Raw genomic sequence first — 20,108 nt, 5'->3', positions numbered from 1 at the left:
TTACACAGACAACACAGACACAGAGCCAGCAACACAGGCCCCCTTTTGCAGCACAAGGTACCAATATTACCCCACTTGAAACAATAAACCAACATGAAACAAAACAGCTTACACCAAAAATCATCTCATCCCGCCCGGTCTTGGTATTCATGCAGATCTGAAGGATCAAGCTGCTTTGAGAGTCTTCTAGTCACACATCCCATAGTTCAAGCAGTCTTGCGCCACTAAGTTCACGAGTATTAAGCCTCAAATCCGCCAGAACAATAACTATCATTATCATTATCATTGTTACATGTAGTCGAGGTGAAAGCAACGTTGGAACAGAATATACTCCGTCACACACCGCGCAGATTCTGCCGGATTTACTTCACATTTCAATGTGCCTGAAATGTGCACAGCCATCTCTGTTAATCCTCATTCAATTCAATCAACAGCGTTCCCGCAGATATGCCGAAGCCAAAATCCTTCCTCCGGGAGTCAAAGACGAAGAAAAAGTCTGCTTCAAAACAGGTATGCGGTAGCAATAAACCCCGCACAGAACTGCTTGATCATGATCTCATACATTTTGATATAGGTACCTGTGACTGCAGATGATTTTCTTGCAGGTGTGTAGTTGAACCCCCAAAGCCAACAATATTAACAGTCTAAAAAAAAAAAAAAAAATAACTATCTCTCCAGCTGGCGTTGAACTAGAAGAGGCTGGCGAGAAATGGCGGGCCGGAGATGCGGCAAAGTCCATGCGCTTCTTTATGCGGGCCATCACCAATTATGACGAAGGGCTACAGAAACATCCCGGCACATTTGATCTAGCTTACAATAAGTATGTAAAGTCCGCACCGATATCGAAACAAGTCGTTATTTTGCATTTTCCAATTTCATCCATGATTCAGAGGTATTGGTTTGAGTTTACCTTTTACTAACACACCCACCCAGAGCACGAGTCCAATATGAAATCACCCAGCACCCCAAACTAGCGGCCCAGTTGCCATCGCCACAGGGGGAGATCTTGCAGGTCGCGCTGCAGTCACACCGGGATGCACTGGCTTTGGAGCAAGACAATGCTGACGTGTTGTTCAATTCGGGCCAGGTGCTGACCAGCATAGCGGAGTTGATGTCCAACCTAAAGCATCCCGACGAGGAGCAGCAGATGCAAGCGGGGACCTACTTGCAAGAGGCCATTGAACTGTTCCAGCGGTGTCTGATGGTCCAGGAGATGAAGTACACGGAAATGCAAGAGGAGATCGAACTGATGGAATCTGGGGATGTGCCACCGGAGCCGGAGGTTGTACCACAGGCCGCGGGTCAGGCCCAAGCCGAGTCTGCAGGAGAAGAGCAAGAACAATGGGCGATGATTGTGGAGCCTGTCACGAAGAATACGCTCGTGGACACGGCGGTGGCGCAACTAGAGACTTTGACTACTCTGTGCAACTTATTGACTTCTAACCCCGGTGGGGGCGGTGTTGGTTGGGTGCAAGAGTACTCGTCGGAGCTGGTGCAGTCGCGACTGCCTGCTTATGCCGAAGGTTCGGACAGACAGTATGAGGCGGCCTTGGCGCGCGCCAAGTTCATCTGTGCCTTGAACGATTTGCTCTACCGAGGCGGACACACCGATATCCAAACCTACCAGCAGGAGCTTGGACAAGTTTTTGGCCCAGAGCTGGATGTATCCGCGGACCCTGAAGGACTGTGTGGCAAAGCAGATGCGCTCACGTCGTTGAACCAGGCTCTTTCGGACCTCCCTCCATCTGAGGATGATGAGGCGTTTGAGAACGCGGTAGCATTGCGTTGGAAGTCGCTTTCAACCGCCCTGGACGCATTGACGGCTGCTACTAAGCTCCCAGATGCTGACAATTTGCCCAAGATTCACCTTGGTCGCGGAGACACGGAGATGCACAGATGGCGTCTTGGGCGAGCGCCCTGGAACCACGCCATGGCGAAGCAGAACGGAGCTATGCTACTGCGCAACGCTCAGACGTACTACCGCGGAGCAACAGCTCTGGCCCGCCGCGACGGAGCGGCCGAGGAGGTGCGCGACGGAACTTGCAAGGAGGCGATTGCCGCAGCTATCGAAGGCCAGAACACGAAGCTCGAGCAGCTCAAGTCAACGGACCTCCAACAGGTGATCGTTGTGGCGCAGGATATGGTGGAAGACGGAATGGTTGATGGCAGGGAATTGAGTGCCCTGATTTCATCCTGAATCGGATAGAGAAACAATTTCCGCAACACGCTCACAGACCTGGACGGGCTTTCGCCTCCTCATCCATCTGGATTGCGTCCTGGCGAATGTGATGTTGTCTACTGAATTGCGTGGCCGCCGTAGCAGCACCCTCAATATCCGAAACGACCAATCCAAGATGCGACAATAGCCGCTCAATTTCTAGCCTCTGCGCCTGTACAGTCTGCGCAAGCTCTGCGTTTTCCGCATGAGTAGCCTCGAGTCTGGCGTTGAGTGTCGACTGCGCTTCCTGCAGATAAGGCGTAAGGTGCGCTTTATACAGATCTTCGGCGCCGAGCGTATGCGCGCTGTATAGTAAACAAAGTTAGAAAATAGAACCAAAAAAGACCAAAAAACAAATATAGTCCGAATAAACGGCTAACTCTATCCAACATACACTGTTCTCTCCTGTCCCTCGGCATTCTCCCCCTCCTGCTCTTTCCTAGCCCTCGCATCCCCGACTAGCCGATCAAGCTCATTCAGATGCGCCACCGCATCCCTTTCCGCAATAATATCATCAAACTCAGCCTTGGCATTCGCCTCCAGCTTCGCGTTCAACTGCCGCCAGACACCCTCCAAGCTGGCAGGAACGTGGCGTGCAGGTGTCGGGAAACAGCCAGCAAAATTCGCATACGAGTTTGCACGGAGTGTGCGTGCCAGAGCCTGTTCGAAGACTTGGTTTAGACGTGAGGCGCGCGGGCCCGGGGATTGGGGAATTGGAGCTGGTGGGGGAGGGGACGGCGACGCGGCGGGCGGTTGGTGGGAATTCGATTCGGCCATGATGGATATATCTGCTGTCGGAATGGAGACGGAGCGTGGGAGGCAACGAAGAGCATGCGGGTATGGCTAGAGTGGCGTGTAGGAGACTGTTTGTGGTTCTTTGGGAATCTGGATCTGGGGTGTTGGACGGACTCTATTCAACGCGACGCGCCGGTCACGTGGTTCTATAGATTGAATTGATGGGACCGTAAAGTATCGATATTTAGATATTTTTGGATTTAATACTCTGATTAATTGGTAGAACAGTTATAACATGGGTATGATGATTATATGAAGCATTGAAAATGGTACGTCGCAATAGAAATGAAGCATTCAGCTATCAACTAGCTCTCAGCCCTAACTTGATGGATCTAAGCCTAGCCAACTCCGGCGTCTGTTCTCCTCATTTTCGGCTTTCACCAAAAGAGCAGGACTAGAGCTCTGTGAGCCTTTCTGAAGATGGAAGGATTGTATATTTGTCACCGAACGGGTTATGCGCCACGAGGATACGCGGCTATGGAGGTCAGACCAAAGTAATTTGAATGCGGGCCATGAAATAGAGACGTATATAAGGCTGTTCCAAAATCCTTGGAGCGGAAGGACGAAGCTAGATGCATAATTGAGACTGAAATTGAAGTCATTAGGTCGAGCCAGAGAATAGACTCTGTTTATCGTCGAGGGGACCTGCAATGTCGAACAATCAACACGAAAAGAACCGACAACGGTTTTCAGACCGTGTTGAGCTTTGAATATACATACCCATGTGACAAGCAAGGCAATGAAGAACAACATAGCGTATTTTGTATAGGCCCACGTAGCCGAACTGGCTTCTGTGGACGTCGACCTCCGCTGTGAGTCCGCTCCATCCGGTCGCACGGTCTTGCTAGAATTCTCCTGATGAAGAGGACTGGGACCTTGCATCGTGCTGGGGGTACTACCACCCTCGATTGTGACCGAGTATGCTCTGAACGCACTACACGGCAGCCCGCGCGCGGCGCTCTCTGACAAGGACCGACGCTCTGGAGTAGAACAGGCAATCTCCCTGGTGACTTGGATGCCAGTCAACATAGCAAAGGGAGATTCTGGGACAAGATCTGAGTCGATGCCACCGAGGTTCCGAAGCTGGCGCCGTTTCTGGTAAATCACCGACCCTGCACGTAGGTAGATGGCGAAGGTTGCTGAGATAATGAGCCAGACTGGTCCGTAGAAGATGGCGATGCGGAGGAAGGACCACTGTACCGAGATCCAGCACCAGAGCTGTTGGTGGTGGTGATTGGATTAGCATAAGCTGGTAGAAAGGAGGGCCTTGGGGCTTTGCTTACGATGGCGGAGCCATAGATCCTGCCTCGGGCTTGGGTCTGGATGAAGAAGTATGCGAAAGCGGGGATGAATGGAATACCGTAGCAGCAGAGCACATATTTCCATTCGAGCCGGCGTAGTTGCTCGGAGTCGTATTTGTGGAAGAATGTCAGGTAGACATTGCATGCCATTGCGAATGTCCACAGTGCATCGGCGGGCATGAACCTATTCTTGCTTATTTAGTGGTCGTGTGTCAAGGGTGTTTAGTTACCGAGTTGATACGAACCACTGAATCAAAAAACCCTGGAACTGGCACAGGGAACTATCAACCCCAGAATGAATCCCGTCTGCGGATATGATGGTGGCTATACTAGCCATTATGTTACCCCATGATGCATAGAACACCAAGCGGTTGATGGGTTTACGGAATGTGGGGGACCATAAAAAAGTAGCGACTATAACAAAAGTTCCAACCAGGGAAACAGTCGAGCAAACACGCTCTGTGGCCGAGATGGCCAATATTTGTTGTTCTGACAGCGTCATGGTATCATGGTCTATGACCTAGTCACCGTGAGGGGGGAGGGCTTCCAGCACGTGAGGGTTATATCCAACGGCAGATATGAACTGAGAGGATCCGTGGTTCAACAAAGCCAAGTTGGCTTGTGACAAATTGAGGATCCAGATGATCGTAGATCTACCAGCGGGGACTTATTTTTGGGTTATGATTCACCTTCGAAATAGAAGGCAAACCGCTCGAGCAGATATGGCCAGTGCACAATACTACCTGCTTATTATCCGCAACGGGAAACAAAGGGAAAATAAAAAGCCAAATGACAAATAAGGCAGAAGCAGTCCAATCAGCATATTGGTGTTATTCCCATCGGCTTACAGCTGGGAACATGCTAGCCTGGTGTCGGGCCCTGCGACAAAAGACACGGTCCCAACAATATTAGATTCAACAACCGCCAAGAATAGGAGTAAGAACCAAGCAGGGCAACTTTTAAATGATTTCCTCGTCTCAAACACCGCATGGGCCAGGGCTCAAACCGGTACTCCCAGGGAATGACATGCGAACGATTCCAGTTTGGGTGGTACCACAACGTGCAATCTTCCGGGATTTTGCAATATATATAGGGCATTGGACAAGGGACCAGTACTGGTCTGCATAGACAAGCACCGGAGGCATAGCCCTTGGGTTGTATCAATGATTAGAGTCATTGTTTAGGCGTGCAGTCTTTGTCCCTCGTAGGCGTCGGGGTTCGACAGTGCTCGAGGAAGAAGTAACCTGAATATGCCAAGGGTACAACGGTGACAATATTTTAGGGGCCTTGTGAAATCCTAAAGTTAGTTCCGTGTGTAACACTAGCACAACTGTTTCCCCCCGATGTTTTCACAGCTCATCAGTTGTTGCAGAAGACCAGATTGAAATACGGGTAACTGCATTTTTGAAAAATTTCTCCGAACAAGCATGAAGACATTCAAACGCCAACATAATGCCTCCTTGAAAGGGTTGGTCTAGGTACCCACTTACCGCCAGCGCTTGATAATAAGTGCAGTGCAGCAGCTAAGAGCTTGCTCGTCCCGAAAATCCTTGGCCGGTGAACAAAGAACCACCTGGGCAGTTGCAGTAACAAGCCAAGATATTCCCGAGAATTGCAGTTCCGACGGGGGCATTTGAACTAGACCCAAGCGTTTGTTGCACATGTCTCGCTCTTTGTGTTAATAAATACAGATTGGGATAGATGACAGAATTCATTTATCGAGGAAGCTATTTAGAAGACAAGCAGAAGGTTGATAACATCTGGAGCGCTGCTCTAGAGCATCATCCAGACAACAGAACAGTCATCTCCAAGGGCAGATACTTCTTATGCTTTGACAAAACTGGCCCAAAATCAGCAATACCAAGCTAACAAGCTAAAAAAAAAGAAAAAAAAAAGGGCTTCAAAAATATCCATCATCGGGTATAACGCCGAATTCTCCCATGCCCAATTGTCTAATCGAGCTCGTCATCTCGTCATGCGCAGCCTAGATCGTTAATAGGCAGGCTGCGGGGGGATCATGCCTCCATATCCAGCCATCTGTTGCTGCTGGTGTTGCTGCTGCAATTTAGCCTGTATCTGAGGCAGATCATGGAACCACGGGTGCTGCAGGGCCTCGCTGGCGCTGATGCGCATCTCCGGACGGAGTTGGAGCATGCGGTTCAACAAATCCATCCCGATAGCATCCATTTGCGGGATGATCAGAGACAAATCCTGCGTGGCGTAGATTTGGAAGTCGGACTTATATTCTGGCAGCTGCGAGATTCCGGGCCATGTACGTTCGGATGGTGTACCCATCAGGCGGAAGATCTTGACCAATTGATCCTCGTTGGTTGTGCCGGGGAAAAGCGGACGACCCGTGTACATCTCTGCCATGATGCAGCCAGCGGACCAGATGTCAATGCTGGTGTTATAGGTGCGACTCCCGAGGAGGACGTCCGGTGCACGATACCACAGAGTGACGACTTCGTTGGAGAATGTATTGACGGGGATGCCAAATGCGCGAGCAAGTCCAAAGTCACCCAGCTTAAGCTGGCCCTTCTTGTTGATCAGGAGGTTCTGTGGCTTCAGATCGCGGTGGAGGACTCGGTTGTCATGACAGAAGGCGATACCCTTGAGTAGCTGGTGCATGAAGGATTTGACCGTGGCAGGATCCAGCTGTCCACGATCACCGCGAGTGTCCATATATCTCTTCAAATCTCTGTCCATGAACTCAAAAACAAGCATGAGTTTGTTTTCCGTGTGGATGACATCGTAGAGCGAGACTATACTCTCATGCTTCAGTTCCTTCATCAGCGAGATCTCACGGATTGCGGTTGATGGTGTCCCCTCCTCCGAATCCAAGTGAATCTCCTTCAGCGCCACCATTTCACCGGTCTGGCGATTGCGCCCTTTAAAAACCTATTGTATTCTGCATCAGCGGTGAACGGGGGGAGAATGGCGATCATGATAGGAACGGGGGTGAGAGGTGGAGAGAGATTGAGAGAGATCGAGACGTACAGTAGCATAAGTGCCTTCACCGAGCTAGAATAAGACGAATACCAGTTAGCAAAGATCCAAGATCCGATAAGTAGAAAGGCATACCTTTTCCAGCTGCTGGAAGGAACTGGGCTGCTGAGATTTGTCCATTTTCTGTGGAACTTTGGAAGCCGGTGGCCCCGATGGTTTGGGTTTAGAATGGAAGAGAAAGTGACCAGGAGAGACCAGGTTTGAGGCGATCTTTAAAGGGTGGGCTGCAGGATCCCTAAAGTGCTCCATGCTGAGACGTGAGGGAGGAGCCCCGCGCTGAGCGGCCCGGGACTTATCAGACTTGGCCTCTTTTTTTTTTTTTTTGGCCTGAGGTAGCAGGCGCTTATTCTTTTCTACTCATTTTTCTTTTTCCTTTTTCTTATAATTGGTATATTATTTTACAGTGATCTTGATTTTATTATATTTTCATCTCATTTTTCTAAATCTATAGATTGACTGGAAGTTGGGATACAACGGTCGGGAGGACTGACTGGGATGGATAGCTACATCGGACATGAGCAGTGGAATCATGTCTAATATTTCCAAAAAGCACGGCTTCATTCCTGACGCCACCAACATTGACAATACCAATAGACATGCCTCGTTTATGTGCTCGTTCCACTAGGCGCCACGCCGAAAGAGTCGCTAGGCTGGTTCCCAAGATGAGTAGCCGCCCAGCATCATCAATGGCCTCTTCAGCCGCTGTCTTCACCAGTGGATCAATATTTTCACCAAACATGATCACTGCCGGTTTCAAAATGCCAGCATTTGAATTCGCCGATAATGCCCCGTCGCTCTCTACCTCTACAGTCGCCTTCGTGCCATCGCTTAGCGTGGGAGGGTTCTCCAAGCAGGTCGGACATGAAGGATAACGGAAAGTAGAATATGGCGCTTCAGCGACATCAACGTCACCATCCGGGTTAAGCTTCAAGCCTTTCCGCCGTTGCTCCTCCGGATTATCGGTGTCGAGCGCACCCTCTGCAACCATACGAGCCAAAAACTCCGCCCAAGCTGGATTGAGTCTCTCCAGCGACGCTTGAAAGTCGGCGCGGGGAAGTTGGCTTCGACAACTCGTGCAGATGACCGATCGCAAGTATCCGTGTAGTTCGAGGGTAGATAGTTCGGGATGCGCTAGGGAATGAAACGAGTCGACATTCTGTGTCACCACGGAACTGATGTACCCTTTTTCGCCGAGACCCTTAATTGCCCAATGAGTCGAGTTCGGCTTTGCTTTCAAGAGTCCGGGCCATCCGATGAAGCTGCGCGCCCAATACCGCTTACGCGACTCATGGTGAGAGATGAACTCGTGGTAGTAGATCGGACGATAGGATTTATTTAGCCGGTAGGTACCCTGGTCGCCTCGATAATCTGACAAACCAGACGCGACGGAGATACCTGCGCCAGTCAGTAGTACCGTCTGGGAATGTCCCCCCACATCGACACCCCGGAGATTGGAGGACGGTGGCGCAGTGAGGAAAGTGCTGATAGCGTCAATTGCTCCTGCAAGTGTTGTTGCAGCCCGAGGGATAATAATAGCCGGTGGCAGTGGTCCCGTAAAGGGGATCCGAATAGCAGGCGTCGTCATTGAAGACGCACCATTATACGCTGACGGGGTGTCTTGGCAGAAGGAGAGTGGATGTTCTCCAACGATTGCGTAGTTGGATGCTTGGCGGGTACTGCGTAAGAAGGTATCAAAGATTCAAGATTCGTCAAAAGATTATACTAGATTGATATGACAGATTGATAAAGAAGGATTCTGATAGGCTCCGGGGAGTAGTCCGAATTAAAGGGGATCAATAGGAGTCATGGAGATGGTCATAGGAGAAATGCAAGCATGCAGATTGGATTGTGAAATGGAAAATCAAGGGAATTGCCGGATGACATGAACAACATCCCACCTGCACCTAGAACAATCTCGTCTTCTAGGATTAGAGACGTAACTAAAAACTAAAAACTGTCTTAACCACAAAGACCACTGAAAAGACCACTCTGTCCAATCCTTTCATTTTGTGCTCGCGTGTCCCAGACGCGATGCCGCTGACGCAGCCCCTATGCAGGCTTCGCCCTCTCCACTTAAGGATCTCCAGTCTCGGATCTCATGCTGCTCAGCGGCGCATACTTACTTCCACTCCTTTCATAAAAGACGCTTCTTCCTTCATTTTTCATTCCAGACCTCGTTCCATTCCACGTCCGGCAACATCTTTAGCTATGACACAAACTAGGGATCATGGCCATAGCCACGGCCACGGTCACCACCATCACCACGACAATACCTACTTAACCTCCACAAACAAACATGACGCTGGTGTTCGTATTACGCGGATTGGTCTCGTCGCAAATTTGTGCATGGCGATTGGAAAATTCATTGGCGGTTACATGTTCCACTCTCAATCTCTCATCGCCGACGCTTACCACGCGCTCACCGATCTCGTCTCCGACTTTTTGACTTTGGGAACTGTCGCCTGGTCCCTGAAACCCCCGAGCGAACGATTCCCCAATGGATACGGAAAAATCGAGAGCATCGGTGCGCTGGGAGTTAGCGGGCTCTTACTCTGCGGTGGAGTGTTCATGGGTCTCAATGCGGGACAGGTCCTGCTGGCTCAGTTCTACCCCGACGTGGCTGAAACAGTAGCTCACTCTGGGATTTTGGGACATGGTCATTCGCACAGTCATGGACCAATTGGTCCTAGCATCCACGCGGCGTGGATCGCAGCGGGCTCGATTGTAGTCAAGGAGTGGCTTTACCGTGCTAGTAAGTGAAGAGATACAGGGATCTGGATGTTTATATCCGTCAGGTGACTAACTTTATTCTAGCCATGAAGGTTGCCGAAGAGCGCAAGTCGTCCGTGCTTGCATCCAACGCCATTCACCACCGCATCGACTCCCTGACGAGTATCGTCGCCCTTTTTACAATTGGAGGAAGTTATGTCTTCCAAGACGCCACCTGGCTGGATCCAGTTGGCGGAGTCCTGATCTCCCTGATGGTCATCAAAGCCGGTTGGGGCAACACGTGTACCTCACTTTTGGAGTTGGCGGATACTACGGTTGATGAGGAAATCCGACACTCTGTGGAGGATGCTGCCTCCATGGCCTTGAAGGATATTGAGGATGGCCACGAGGTGATTGTCCGTGACGTACAAGGCATGAAATCCGGTCAAAACTACCTAATGGACATTGAGTTGGCTGTGCCGGGGGCCTGGGCTATCAGTCGGTCGCGACACATTGAAGAAACCGTTCGCCAGGCTGTTGGGTCCGGAGTTCGTGGTGTGAAGCGCATCAAGGTCCGCTTCATTCCGGTGGAAGATCAGAACCTCACGTTCTCGGATGAGTTCGTTGCGCAAGATGTTAGTGGTGACCCGGAGACACCCCATGCTCGGAAGCAGCAATAGGGATAGAGTTCTGCAAATGATACCCTTGGTGATCTATTTGTATAGATTGGATATAAAACAATTCTACAATATAACAGATACAATAGATACAACAGATATCACAGATATAACAGATATAACATACATCCAACATCCAATACCATATATTATAGATATTATAGTGCAAAGTATATAGTGGGGCAGTTCTATTCTACCGAGAATTTAGCAGAGCTACAGCTAAAAAGAGCTATTTACCCGGCTAAAATCTTCTCGGGCTTGACTTGACATTTTTGGAATCATAAGCTTGACCTAATTGGTTCTCGGTATTCACTTTCCACTTTTTCAACTGTATTTGGTATAAAAGAATAGAGGATGTGTAGTCCACTATGGGAACCGGTTATAGTTACTTTACATCATCGGTTCATCCCACCTGGGAATATTGCCGCTTGCCCTTCTACACTTTTCCCGGATTCATCCCTTGATCATTCGATCATTTTTGCCTAAATTTGGAAGAATCCCGGGAATCCCAGGAATCCCACTTGATCTTTCCTATTACTGTTTTGCCTGGAATTGTATCTCTTCCATCATGGCGTCAGATACCCCTCTCTACATTGGATTCGATCTCTCGACCCAACAATTGAAGGGATTGGTTGTCAACTCTGATCTTAAAGTGGTTCACGTTGCTAAATTCGACTTCGATGCCGACTCGCAAGGGTTCCCAATCAGAAAAGGCGTTCTGAACAATGAAGCCGAACATGAAGTCTTCGCCCCGGTCGCTCTGTGGCTGCAGGCATTGGACGGTGTTCTAGAAAGCTTGCGCAAGCAGGGCCTTGATTTCCGCCGTGTGAAAGGAATTAGTGGTGCGGGACAGCAGCACGGAAGTGTATACTGGGGACAGAATGCGGAGTCGCTTCTCCGCAATCTAGATTCCAGCAAGTCCCTCGAGGCACAGCTGGAAGGCGCTTTCTCCCACCCATACAGTCCCAATTGGCAAGACTCGAGCACCCAGAAGGAATGTGACGAGTTCGATGCTGCTCTCGGCGATCGCGAACATTTGGCGCAGGCCACCGGAAGCAAAGCGCACCATGTAAGAAGCCCTCGAAGTCTAAGTATATGCGGGGCAAGCGTGCTGACACTGTCATTAGAGATTCACAGGTCCTCAAATCCTCCGGTTCACAAGAAAACACCCCGATATTTATGAGAGGACCTCCAGAATCTCATTGGTGTCGTCTTTCCTGGCGTCGCTTTTCCTAGGTCATGTAGCCCCATTCGACATCTCCGATGTGTGCGGGATGAACTTGTGGAACATCAAAAAAGGGGAGTACGACGAGCGCCTGATTCAGCTCTGCTCGGGTATTTTTGGAGTTGAGGATCTCAAGCAGAAGCTCGGCGAGGTACCGGAAGATGGAGGCCTGCACCTAGGCTCCGTTCATCCATATTTCGTGGAGCGTTTCGGCTTCAGTCCCGATTGTACGGTTATTCCAGCAACTGGCGATAACCCGGCGACCATTCTTGCGCTCCCACTACTGCCATCAGATGCAATGGTTTCGCTCGGAACATCTACTACCTTCCTCATGTCCACCCCCAGCTACAAACCCGATCCGGCCACACATTTCTTCAACCACCCTACTACTTCCGGCTTGTACATGTTCATGCTGTGCTATAAAAATGGTGGTCTTGCCCGCGAGCACGTCCGAGACGCGATCAATGAGAGCCTGAAGGATACACCTGCCCAGCCCTGGGCCAACTTTGACAAGGTTGCCTTGCAGACTTCCCCGTTGGGTCAACGAAATGCATCAGGTCCCATGAAGATGGGCCTGTTCTTCCCGAGGCACGAGATCGTACCAAACATCAGTAAGGGCCAATGGCGTTTTACATACGATGCCAACACCGGAAGTCTGGAAGAGACGACCGATGGATGGAACTCGCCACAGGATGAGGCCCGCGCCATCATCGAGAGCCAGTTGCTTTCACTGCGCTTGAGGTCTCGAGACCTTACCCAGAGCCCCGGCAATGGACTTCCCTCCCAGCCACGCCGAGTATATCTGGTTGGCGGAGGGTCTAAGAACAAGGCAATTGCCAAAATTGCTGGCGAGATCCTTGGCGGTGTTGAGGGTGTATATTCGCTTGACGTTGGTGACAATGCCTGCGCCCTGGGTGCCGCATACAAGGCTGTTTGGGGTATCGAGCGGCAGCCCGGTCAGACATTTGAGGACTTGATCGGTCAGCGGTGGAACGAGGACGAGTTCATTGAGAAAATCGCGGACGGGTATCAAAAGGGGTTGTTTGAACAGTACGGTCAGGCCGTCGAGGGCTTTGAGAAGATGGAACTGCAGGTTTTGCAGCAAGAGGCTGACAAGGCCAATTGAGGTGGAAAACTGAAAATAATATAGACATAAAAAAAGACATGGACTAGAATTATTTTGGCATTATTTTAGCTATTTTAAAGCTCTATTATATAGCAATGAGTATAGCGAGTCGAGTACATATTGTGTGATGTTCCATCAATAAAGCTCCTGCTCAAAAAATAATTGTGTGCAAGGCCCTTGTCCTATTTAGGAAAACACAAAGAACATCACATTTCAATCAAAATCCCTTCAATATCTCTACTCGATATACTTGAGACATTTGATTTGCAGACTTGACACTCTCTTGGCAAGCGAAGGCGGAAACCTGGTGCACGGGACCGATTACGATATCCAGGTTGGATGCCCGCAGGTGATATCTCCTCCACCGAAAACAATTTTAAAACAACACACACCTCCCCTACGTTTTCATTTCCCTCTCTCCTTCCCACACCTCGAAGGGAGTCTGGAAGATGGAAGAACAGGTGAGTCTCCCAATTCTGTTTAGTACTCTAGAAACCCAAAAAAATTCCAATACCCCAAACACCGCCCCTCCCCCGCCGTTTCAACCAACCCCTCCGATACTTTTTTTCTCAGCTCAAAACACAATATGATTGACACATCCTAGGTAGCAAATGCAATTGAGATTGCCTGGAATCCATCCTCCGACCAAACCCTAAAAGCGCAAGCCTATGAATACCTTAACCAACTCCGCTCCGACCCCTCCGGATGGCAGGTTTGCCTCTCGCTCTTCACCAAAACCCCACAACAGCCCGAAGTTGTACGGCATGTCAGTCTCGAGATCGTCAATAGTGCTTCCCAGGTTGGCTTGATCGATCAGGCCTCGCTCGGCGTCGTTCGAGATAGTGTGCTAGCCTACATTCGCCAGACCTACGGCCCGGAGGCCACTGCCACCCCCGACGCTCCTTATATCCAAAACAAAATTGCTCAGACCGTTACTTTCCTCTTCTCCTCCCTCTACGCGAACGGCTGGGAAACGTGCATCGACGATCTACTGAACCTGACCTACAAATCCGCGGGCCGGGATAACCAAATCGGTGTTATTTTTTACCTGCGTGTTCTGAGCTCGATTCATGAAGATATTGGCGATTCGCTGGTTTCAAGATCTCGCGTGGAACAGGACAAGGCGAACGCACTGAAGGACCTGATCCGTGAGAGGGACATGCAGAAAATTGCCAACTCCTGGCAGGAGATATTGGCGGTGTGGCGGGAAGGTGATGATACGATTGTCGAGATGTGCTTGAAGGCGGTTGGCAGCTGGGTCAGCTGGATCGATATCGGTCTTGTTGTGAACCAGACTATGTTGGACCTGCTCTTCCAGCAGCTTGGACGGGCCGAGAAACAGGACCTTCGGGAGGGAGAACAACGGGTGCGTGATGCGGCCGTGGACGTCTTCACCGAGATCATTGGCAAGAAGATGAAACCTTCGGACAAAATTGAGATGATCGCTTTTTTGAACCTCGACTCCATCATCACGCAGCTATCTAACAGCCCCCCACTACGGGAGAGCCGATTCACATTCAAATATGATACTGATTTGGCAGAGACGGTTGCCAAACTTGTCAACAACACAGTCGTGGATATTGTGCGGGTATTGGATAATGATGCTGGTCCCGTCAAGGATCAGGCAGAAAACCTTTTGCAAATCTTCCTGCCGCACATTCTACGATTCTTCTCAGACGAGTACGATGAAGTCTGCTCGACCGTTATTCCTTGCGTCAGCGACATGCTCACCTACATCCGGAAACTTGCGAAGACGAACCCATCCCTTGCGGAGCGAAACAAGTCCATCCTGCTTCCGATTTTGAAAGCCATTATTGCGAAAATGCGGTACGACGAGACCTCCAACTGGGGCGAGGAGGACGAGCAGACGGATGAGGCAGAGTTCCAAGACCTGCGCAAGAGACTCGGTGTTTTGCAGCAAATCATCGCCTCGGCCGATGAGCAGCTTTACATCGATGCAATCTCGGAGGTGGTGGGGACAACTTTCCAAAAACTACGGGCGTCCGGCGGGCAGCTCGACTGGCGTGACCTAGATCTCGCTTTGCACGAGATGTTCTTGTTCGGAGATCTGGCTGTCAAAGGTGGCAGTCTCTACCTGAAGGGCGCCCCTATTGGCATGGCTGCGAACCGTCTCATCGAGATGATGCTTGCAATGGTTGAGTCCGATATTCGATCATTCACCCATCCCGCAACCCAACTTCAGTACATGGAAATATGTGTTCGTTATAGCTCATTCTTTACTCACCATTCTCATCTCATCCCCGGAGTTCTGGAGAGCTTCCTCCAACTTGTGCACCATCCTGTTCGAAAGGTCAAGACTCGTTCGTGGTATCTATTCCAGCGGTTAGCTAGACAGCTACGCAGCCAGATTGGCAACGTGGCACAGAATGTTGTGGAGGCATTGAGTGACTTGTTGGTTATTCAGGCCGAGGTGCCCTCGGAGGGCGATGACGGCGATGAGATGTCTTCCGAGGACCATGAGGGCTCCGCGGACGCCGTGTTCAACAGTCAGCTGTACCTCTTCGAGTCCGTTGGAATCATTTCCTCGACCCCAAGTGTCGCTGCAGACAAGCAGGTTCTCTACGCCCAGTCGGTGATGAACCCTGTCTTCGGTGACATGGAACGTAACCTCGCAGCCGCCAAGGCCAACGACCAACGTGCATTGCTGCAGATTCACCACGATATCATGGCTCTAGGAACTCTCGCCCGTGGTTACTCGGATTGGCAGCCGGGTACTAGCTCTCCCTCTGCTCTCCCGGCGCCAGAGGTCTCGGCGGCTTTCGCCCAGGTGGCTGAAGCGACCCTGGTTGCGCTTGAGTCTCTCAGTTCCTCATTCAATATCCGGACTGCTGCTCGCTTTGCGTTCTCGCGGCTCATTGGTGTTCTGGGCGCGCAGATTCTTCCTCAACTGCCCCGATGGATCGATGGGCTCTTGACGCAGACTTCGTCCCGCGATGAGATGGCGCTGTTCCTCCGCCTTCTAGACCAGGTCATCTTTGGGTTCAAGGGTGAGATCTATAGCATCCTCGACACACTCCTGACTCCTTTCTTGCAGCGAGTCTTCTCCGGCATTGCCGATCCGACAACCGGAACCGATGACGAGATCCAGCTTGCTGAGCTGAAGCGAGAATATTTGAACTTCTTGCTGGCTGTGCTGAACAATGATTTGGGCGCTGCCATCATTAGCGAGAGGAACCAGTCCATCTTCGAGACAGTGATCACCACCATCGAACACTTTGCCAAAGATATCGAGGACTTCACAACCGCCAAGATGGCGTTCTCCGTCTTGGGCCGTATGGCAAGCTGCTGGGGCGGACCTGACATTGCCCCTGCCCCTGCTAATGGCACCGCACCTGTCCAAGCCGCACTCCCCGGCTTTGGTGGATTCATGATCTCCCGGTTCTCGCCTCTGTGCTGGGCACTCCCCACGACACCATCCTTCAACTCGAAAGATGCACAAGCTAAGCAGGTCCTTGCCGAGGCTGGCGCTTTGCAACGCACTATCTACTCCAAGACAGGCATGGAATATGCGGAATACTTGCGCAGCCAGGAACTGCCCGGCATGGGCATGGGAGCCGATCTCATCGAAGAGTTCCTGACCGCAATGAACCAGCTGGACGTGAAAGGGTTCCGGCAATTCTTCCCGGTATGTGCTACTGCTTTTAATCCTAATGCTTTCGACTTAGGTGGAATCAATCCAACTAACATGAAACTTTTAACAGTCATTCATCCAACGATTGAGCGCATGAAGTTTCCTTTTCTCCTCTATCTGCTTTCTAGATTCCCCCATCCATTTTCCATATTTACGTTTTGACGCGACGAGGTGACGTCTCTCCTCATGTTGTCCTGTGACTTCGCCACCTTCTATACCATCTACTCCATCCCATCCCAAGTATTCCGATACCGATACCATTACTTGCCCAACTTGAACCCAAGAATAGTGCTGGATCAAACTCTCGAGAGCAAATCAGAAAGAACAAAAAGAATTTACCTGATTTTCAAAAAGTTCCGAGTATATAGCTTACTTCTTGCTTCTTGATTCCCGTTGATCTCTTCTAGTCATGGTGCATTCGCATTGTGGTGTTTCATTTGTATCCCCCGCCCACCACTCCACAGCGTATCCTTTTTTTTTGCCCGCCCTCTCTCCTATCGGCTTATAGGTGAAACCGAAATGGCTTTTTTCTCATGTCTTCGGCTGATTTCTTTCAACTTCAATGAGTGTGAACTTAATCGAGTAGGTAGATCATGAAATGAAGGGGTAGAGTTACCCTAAATAATTCGACAGTTTATGTACAAGTGTAGTCGGCGGCGTCTGCGTCAACGACTTAAACCCGATAATCTGTTTTATCTGGCTCAAGGCGATATAAGAGACGTTATATGGAAGATCCTACCCCGATATCTTTTTTTGGATGTTCTTTTTAAATGCATACAGAGGCGTACCGAGGACCTTTCCATGTATTTCATGTATAACCCGGGACAATAATCTTGCAATAGCTGGCCGTTTGTGTGGTCTCCCACCCAATCCAAGCCAGCATCAGCACAAGGGACACCGATCATGCTCTTGTGAAGCGAACTCCCATCAAAGTCTGCGAGCGTATCATTTCCACAACCGCATGTTCCATCATTCTATGACACTGGAATTCCCGGCCTCGCTATGTCTGTTGTGTGATATCTGCTTGTTTTTCTCCTTCCGTTGGATCCGTGCCCTGTTTGAGCTATCTTTTGGCCGTATATATGGCAGGATTCAACTGCAAGCTTCCCGATATTTGTCACTGGTTATATGTTGAAAAGCTGTCTGCATATTTAAGCCTTTTCTTGCCCTTTTCTACTGTCCGTCTAGAACTTGATAAGAGGGATGAGATATCTTAAAAAAAGACATCCATGGATAACAAGTCCGCTTATGCCGACTACTCTTGTGGGTTTGTAGAGACAGCGTTTCTGCCTCAGGCAGAGATGACCTTAGATTGCTTCTCTCACTACGGTCTTCTTCCCCTAACAGGTTTCTATTTCGAGAACATAAAAGGGGTTCCACTCAATTATTGAACTCCACTTTGAAGTGTTCTATAACTATTGGCAGTGTCTTAGTACATTATTAATCATTGGGATAAAAATAGCATCAGTTATCGTGATAGTGCAGGTCCGGTGTGTGAAGAACTAACTAGCTAATCTGGCACTAAAACGACCTTATCTCACCTTCTAACATTTATATTCAGGATCGGAATCTCCACGAGATACATTGAAGTTCCGATAGTCAATCCCACAGTCCACAATGTCCCAGAATTACTTGACCGGCGCTTGCCTCTGCAAAAACATATTATACCGTATTATGTTGCCCGCGTCAGAATCATTCCCTAAGGTATAGTTTATTGTTTATCTCCACTGGCGACATTGTAATCAGAAAATCCCATTCACCTACTTACAATGTCGCTAGGTGATTATCTGTCACTGCACCAATTGCAAACGCTATACCGGCTCCAGCTTTTCCGCCAATATCATTGTGCCACAATCTAGCCTGGAGTACATCAAGGGGTCACCCAAGTTGTATTTGGATCGCAGTGATAAGGGCGGGCAGGTATTGCGTGAGTTCTGCCCTGATTGCGGTACGCCGTTCACTTCACGATCAGGCGATGATGAAGAAGTCGTCGCGGTGAAGTCGGGAACACTCGATGAAGAGCACCGACTGAGTTGTGCAAAATTGGCAACGGAAATCTACTATCATCGAAAGGATATATGGGTGGATGATTTGGGAAATGAGGATGTTGAGAGGATCAATGGTAGCATGGGCGGTTAGGGAGAAAAATTGCATCTCTTTGGGTACATATGAATCTTCAGAATCTTGGTATTCTTCGGCATAAGTGAGCATCTCACATATTTTGCTGCTATCCATTTTCATATTTTTGGCTATAAACTGAGAAGAGTGGGTGGAAGACATGTAAAATCTCATCTCGAAAGATATTGTAGAAGAATCATATAAAGTCGCGATGTCCTAAGCTCAATGACTCATTTTATTTGACCAGTCGAGGATATACTAACGGAATTCGTCCAACCATATCGTTTGCTTCGAGCATCCCCTGTCATCTCGAATTGCCTTTCTAGTGAACATAGGCTGAGGTCATGATGATCCCTCTACATATTAGAATATCCATAGATCTTCGCCCCTAAATCTTCCAAACATCTAATCATCGCTTCAGTTTTCAATTCACAGGTTCCTGGTTAGATAAGTCTCATGATGGTGAGTGAATATGGTTGTTTCTGCGTATCTTGTGGAGTAGACATTTGCCCTCGGCCTCTTTGGATGGCAAGGTACCAAGTTTGTGAGTTTGCTCCCCATGTTATTGTAATTACTCCATTGCACCGGACTCATCCGCCATAGTGTATTCGACCCTAGGCGGGACCCAGTTATCAGATGTTCATACAACCGAGTTTGACTGGTTGACGGAAGAAGCATTCGGTGATCCTAAAAAGCTTGGCCGTTGGTATTTCATGCAGGCAAGGCAGCCCCCCAAAGCTTTCTTGATCCATGAGAGCTGCTGGTTCCTCTTGACCCAGCAATTTGAAGAGGGGATTGATTTGGACAGACTTTTTGAAGTCTGTAAAGAGATTCCTCCTTCGGGAAGAATAGACTTGTGTAAGTGAGGATGGCAAGATTGGTGCCAGCTTTTTTAACAGATTTAGCGAGACAAAGTTGGGGATGGCGAATGAGGTATCGATTTCATCCTTCAAAACGACCCGTTATCAAGGGGCTTCGAGACGCCGCAAAACAGTTTCCAAAGGTGCCCAACACAGCAAATCGCTCTGGTTCTAAGAGCAGTGTTGTGCTCTACCCCGACTGCTTTGACAACCTCCCGGTTGAGATACGACTTCAGATCGCAACTTACCTTCCTACTGTCGACTTCCTAAGTCTACGACAGTCATCCCGAGCAATGGTAGTTGTCTTTGAATTCCAATCATTCTGGAAGTCCAGATTTTCAGTGAATGGAGACCGTGGGTTTCTGAACTGCCTAGTAACAGATCCCAAAAAGTATGAGAGCAGAGACTGGCGACTCATATA

General features: G+C 49.5%; 9 protein-coding genes across 9 annotated transcripts; 5 read left to right on the top strand and 4 right to left on the bottom strand.

Annotated features, from left to right (window-relative positions):
- Positions 1–447: 447 nt before the first annotated feature.
- Positions 448–2,197, top strand: N7537_006282 (uncharacterized protein; the record flags this gene model as incomplete). Its single annotated transcript, XM_056897339.1, has 4 exons — positions 448–510; positions 575–605; positions 679–820; positions 934–2,197. The coding sequence occupies 4 exons, from the start codon at positions 448–450 to the stop codon at positions 2,195–2,197; spliced, it is 1,500 nt and encodes a 499-aa protein (XP_056753124.1).
- Positions 2,198–2,228: 31 nt separating this feature from the next.
- Positions 2,229–2,995, bottom strand: N7537_006281 (PMF1/NNF1 family protein; the record flags this gene model as incomplete). The annotated part of the gene is made up of 2 exons (XM_056897338.1): positions 2,229–2,523; positions 2,613–2,995. The coding sequence occupies 2 exons, from the start codon at positions 2,993–2,995 to the stop codon at positions 2,229–2,231; spliced, it is 678 nt and encodes a 225-aa protein (XP_056753123.1).
- A 412-nt stretch (positions 2,996–3,407) lies between these two features.
- On the bottom strand, positions 3,408–4,464 carry N7537_006280 (putative cAMP receptor-like protein; the record flags this gene model as incomplete). The annotated part of the gene is made up of 3 exons (XM_056897337.1): positions 3,408–3,488; positions 3,734–4,231; positions 4,297–4,464. 3 exons carry the CDS (start codon positions 4,462–4,464, stop codon positions 3,408–3,410), a joined length of 747 nt encoding a protein of 248 aa, XP_056753122.1.
- Positions 4,465–6,306: 1,842 nt separating this feature from the next.
- Positions 6,307–7,569, bottom strand: N7537_006279 (cyclin-dependent serine/threonine-protein kinase phoA; the record flags this gene model as incomplete). Its single annotated transcript, XM_056897336.1, has 3 exons — positions 6,307–7,212; positions 7,312–7,335; positions 7,396–7,569. The coding sequence occupies 3 exons, from the start codon at positions 7,567–7,569 to the stop codon at positions 6,307–6,309; spliced, it is 1,104 nt and encodes a 367-aa protein (XP_056753121.1).
- A 196-nt stretch (positions 7,570–7,765) lies between these two features.
- N7537_006278 (putative SIR2 family histone deacetylase) lies at positions 7,766–8,905 on the bottom strand (the record flags this gene model as incomplete). Its single annotated transcript, XM_056897335.1, has 1 exon — positions 7,766–8,905. One exon carries the CDS (start codon positions 8,903–8,905, stop codon positions 7,766–7,768), a length of 1,140 nt encoding a protein of 379 aa, XP_056753120.1.
- A 446-nt stretch (positions 8,906–9,351) lies between these two features.
- Positions 9,352–10,709, top strand: N7537_006277 (cation diffusion facilitator family transporter; the record flags this gene model as incomplete). The annotated part of the gene is made up of 2 exons (XM_056897334.1): positions 9,352–10,072; positions 10,135–10,709. The coding sequence occupies 2 exons, from the start codon at positions 9,352–9,354 to the stop codon at positions 10,707–10,709; spliced, it is 1,296 nt and encodes a 431-aa protein (XP_056753119.1).
- Positions 10,710–11,274: 565 nt separating this feature from the next.
- Positions 11,275–13,057, top strand: N7537_006276 (xylulokinase; the record flags this gene model as incomplete). The annotated part of the gene is made up of 2 exons (XM_056897333.1): positions 11,275–11,775; positions 11,834–13,057. 2 exons carry the CDS (start codon positions 11,275–11,277, stop codon positions 13,055–13,057), a joined length of 1,725 nt encoding a protein of 574 aa, XP_056753118.1.
- Positions 13,058–13,506: 449 nt separating this feature from the next.
- N7537_006275 (Ran GTPase-binding protein LOS1) lies at positions 13,507–16,806 on the top strand (the record flags this gene model as incomplete). Its single annotated transcript, XM_056897332.1, has 3 exons — positions 13,507–13,518; positions 13,662–16,703; positions 16,780–16,806. 3 exons carry the CDS (start codon positions 13,507–13,509, stop codon positions 16,804–16,806), a joined length of 3,081 nt encoding a protein of 1,026 aa, XP_056753117.1.
- Positions 16,807–18,326: 1,520 nt separating this feature from the next.
- N7537_006274 (GFA family protein) lies at positions 18,327–18,848 on the top strand (the record flags this gene model as incomplete). The annotated part of the gene is made up of 2 exons (XM_056897331.1): positions 18,327–18,413; positions 18,489–18,848. The coding sequence occupies 2 exons, from the start codon at positions 18,327–18,329 to the stop codon at positions 18,846–18,848; spliced, it is 447 nt and encodes a 148-aa protein (XP_056753116.1).
- Positions 18,849–20,108: the final 1,260 nt, after the last annotated feature.

The sequence above is a fragment of the Penicillium hordei genome (genome assembly GCF_028827395.1).
Source record: "Penicillium hordei strain IBT 12815 chromosome Unknown utg000003l_segment0_segment0, whole genome shotgun sequence".
Taxonomy (NCBI): Eukaryota; Fungi; Ascomycota; class Eurotiomycetes; order Eurotiales; family Aspergillaceae; genus Penicillium; species Penicillium hordei.
The sequence above is the reverse complement of the archived record's forward strand: the minus strand, read 5'-3'. Positions and strand labels throughout refer to the sequence as shown.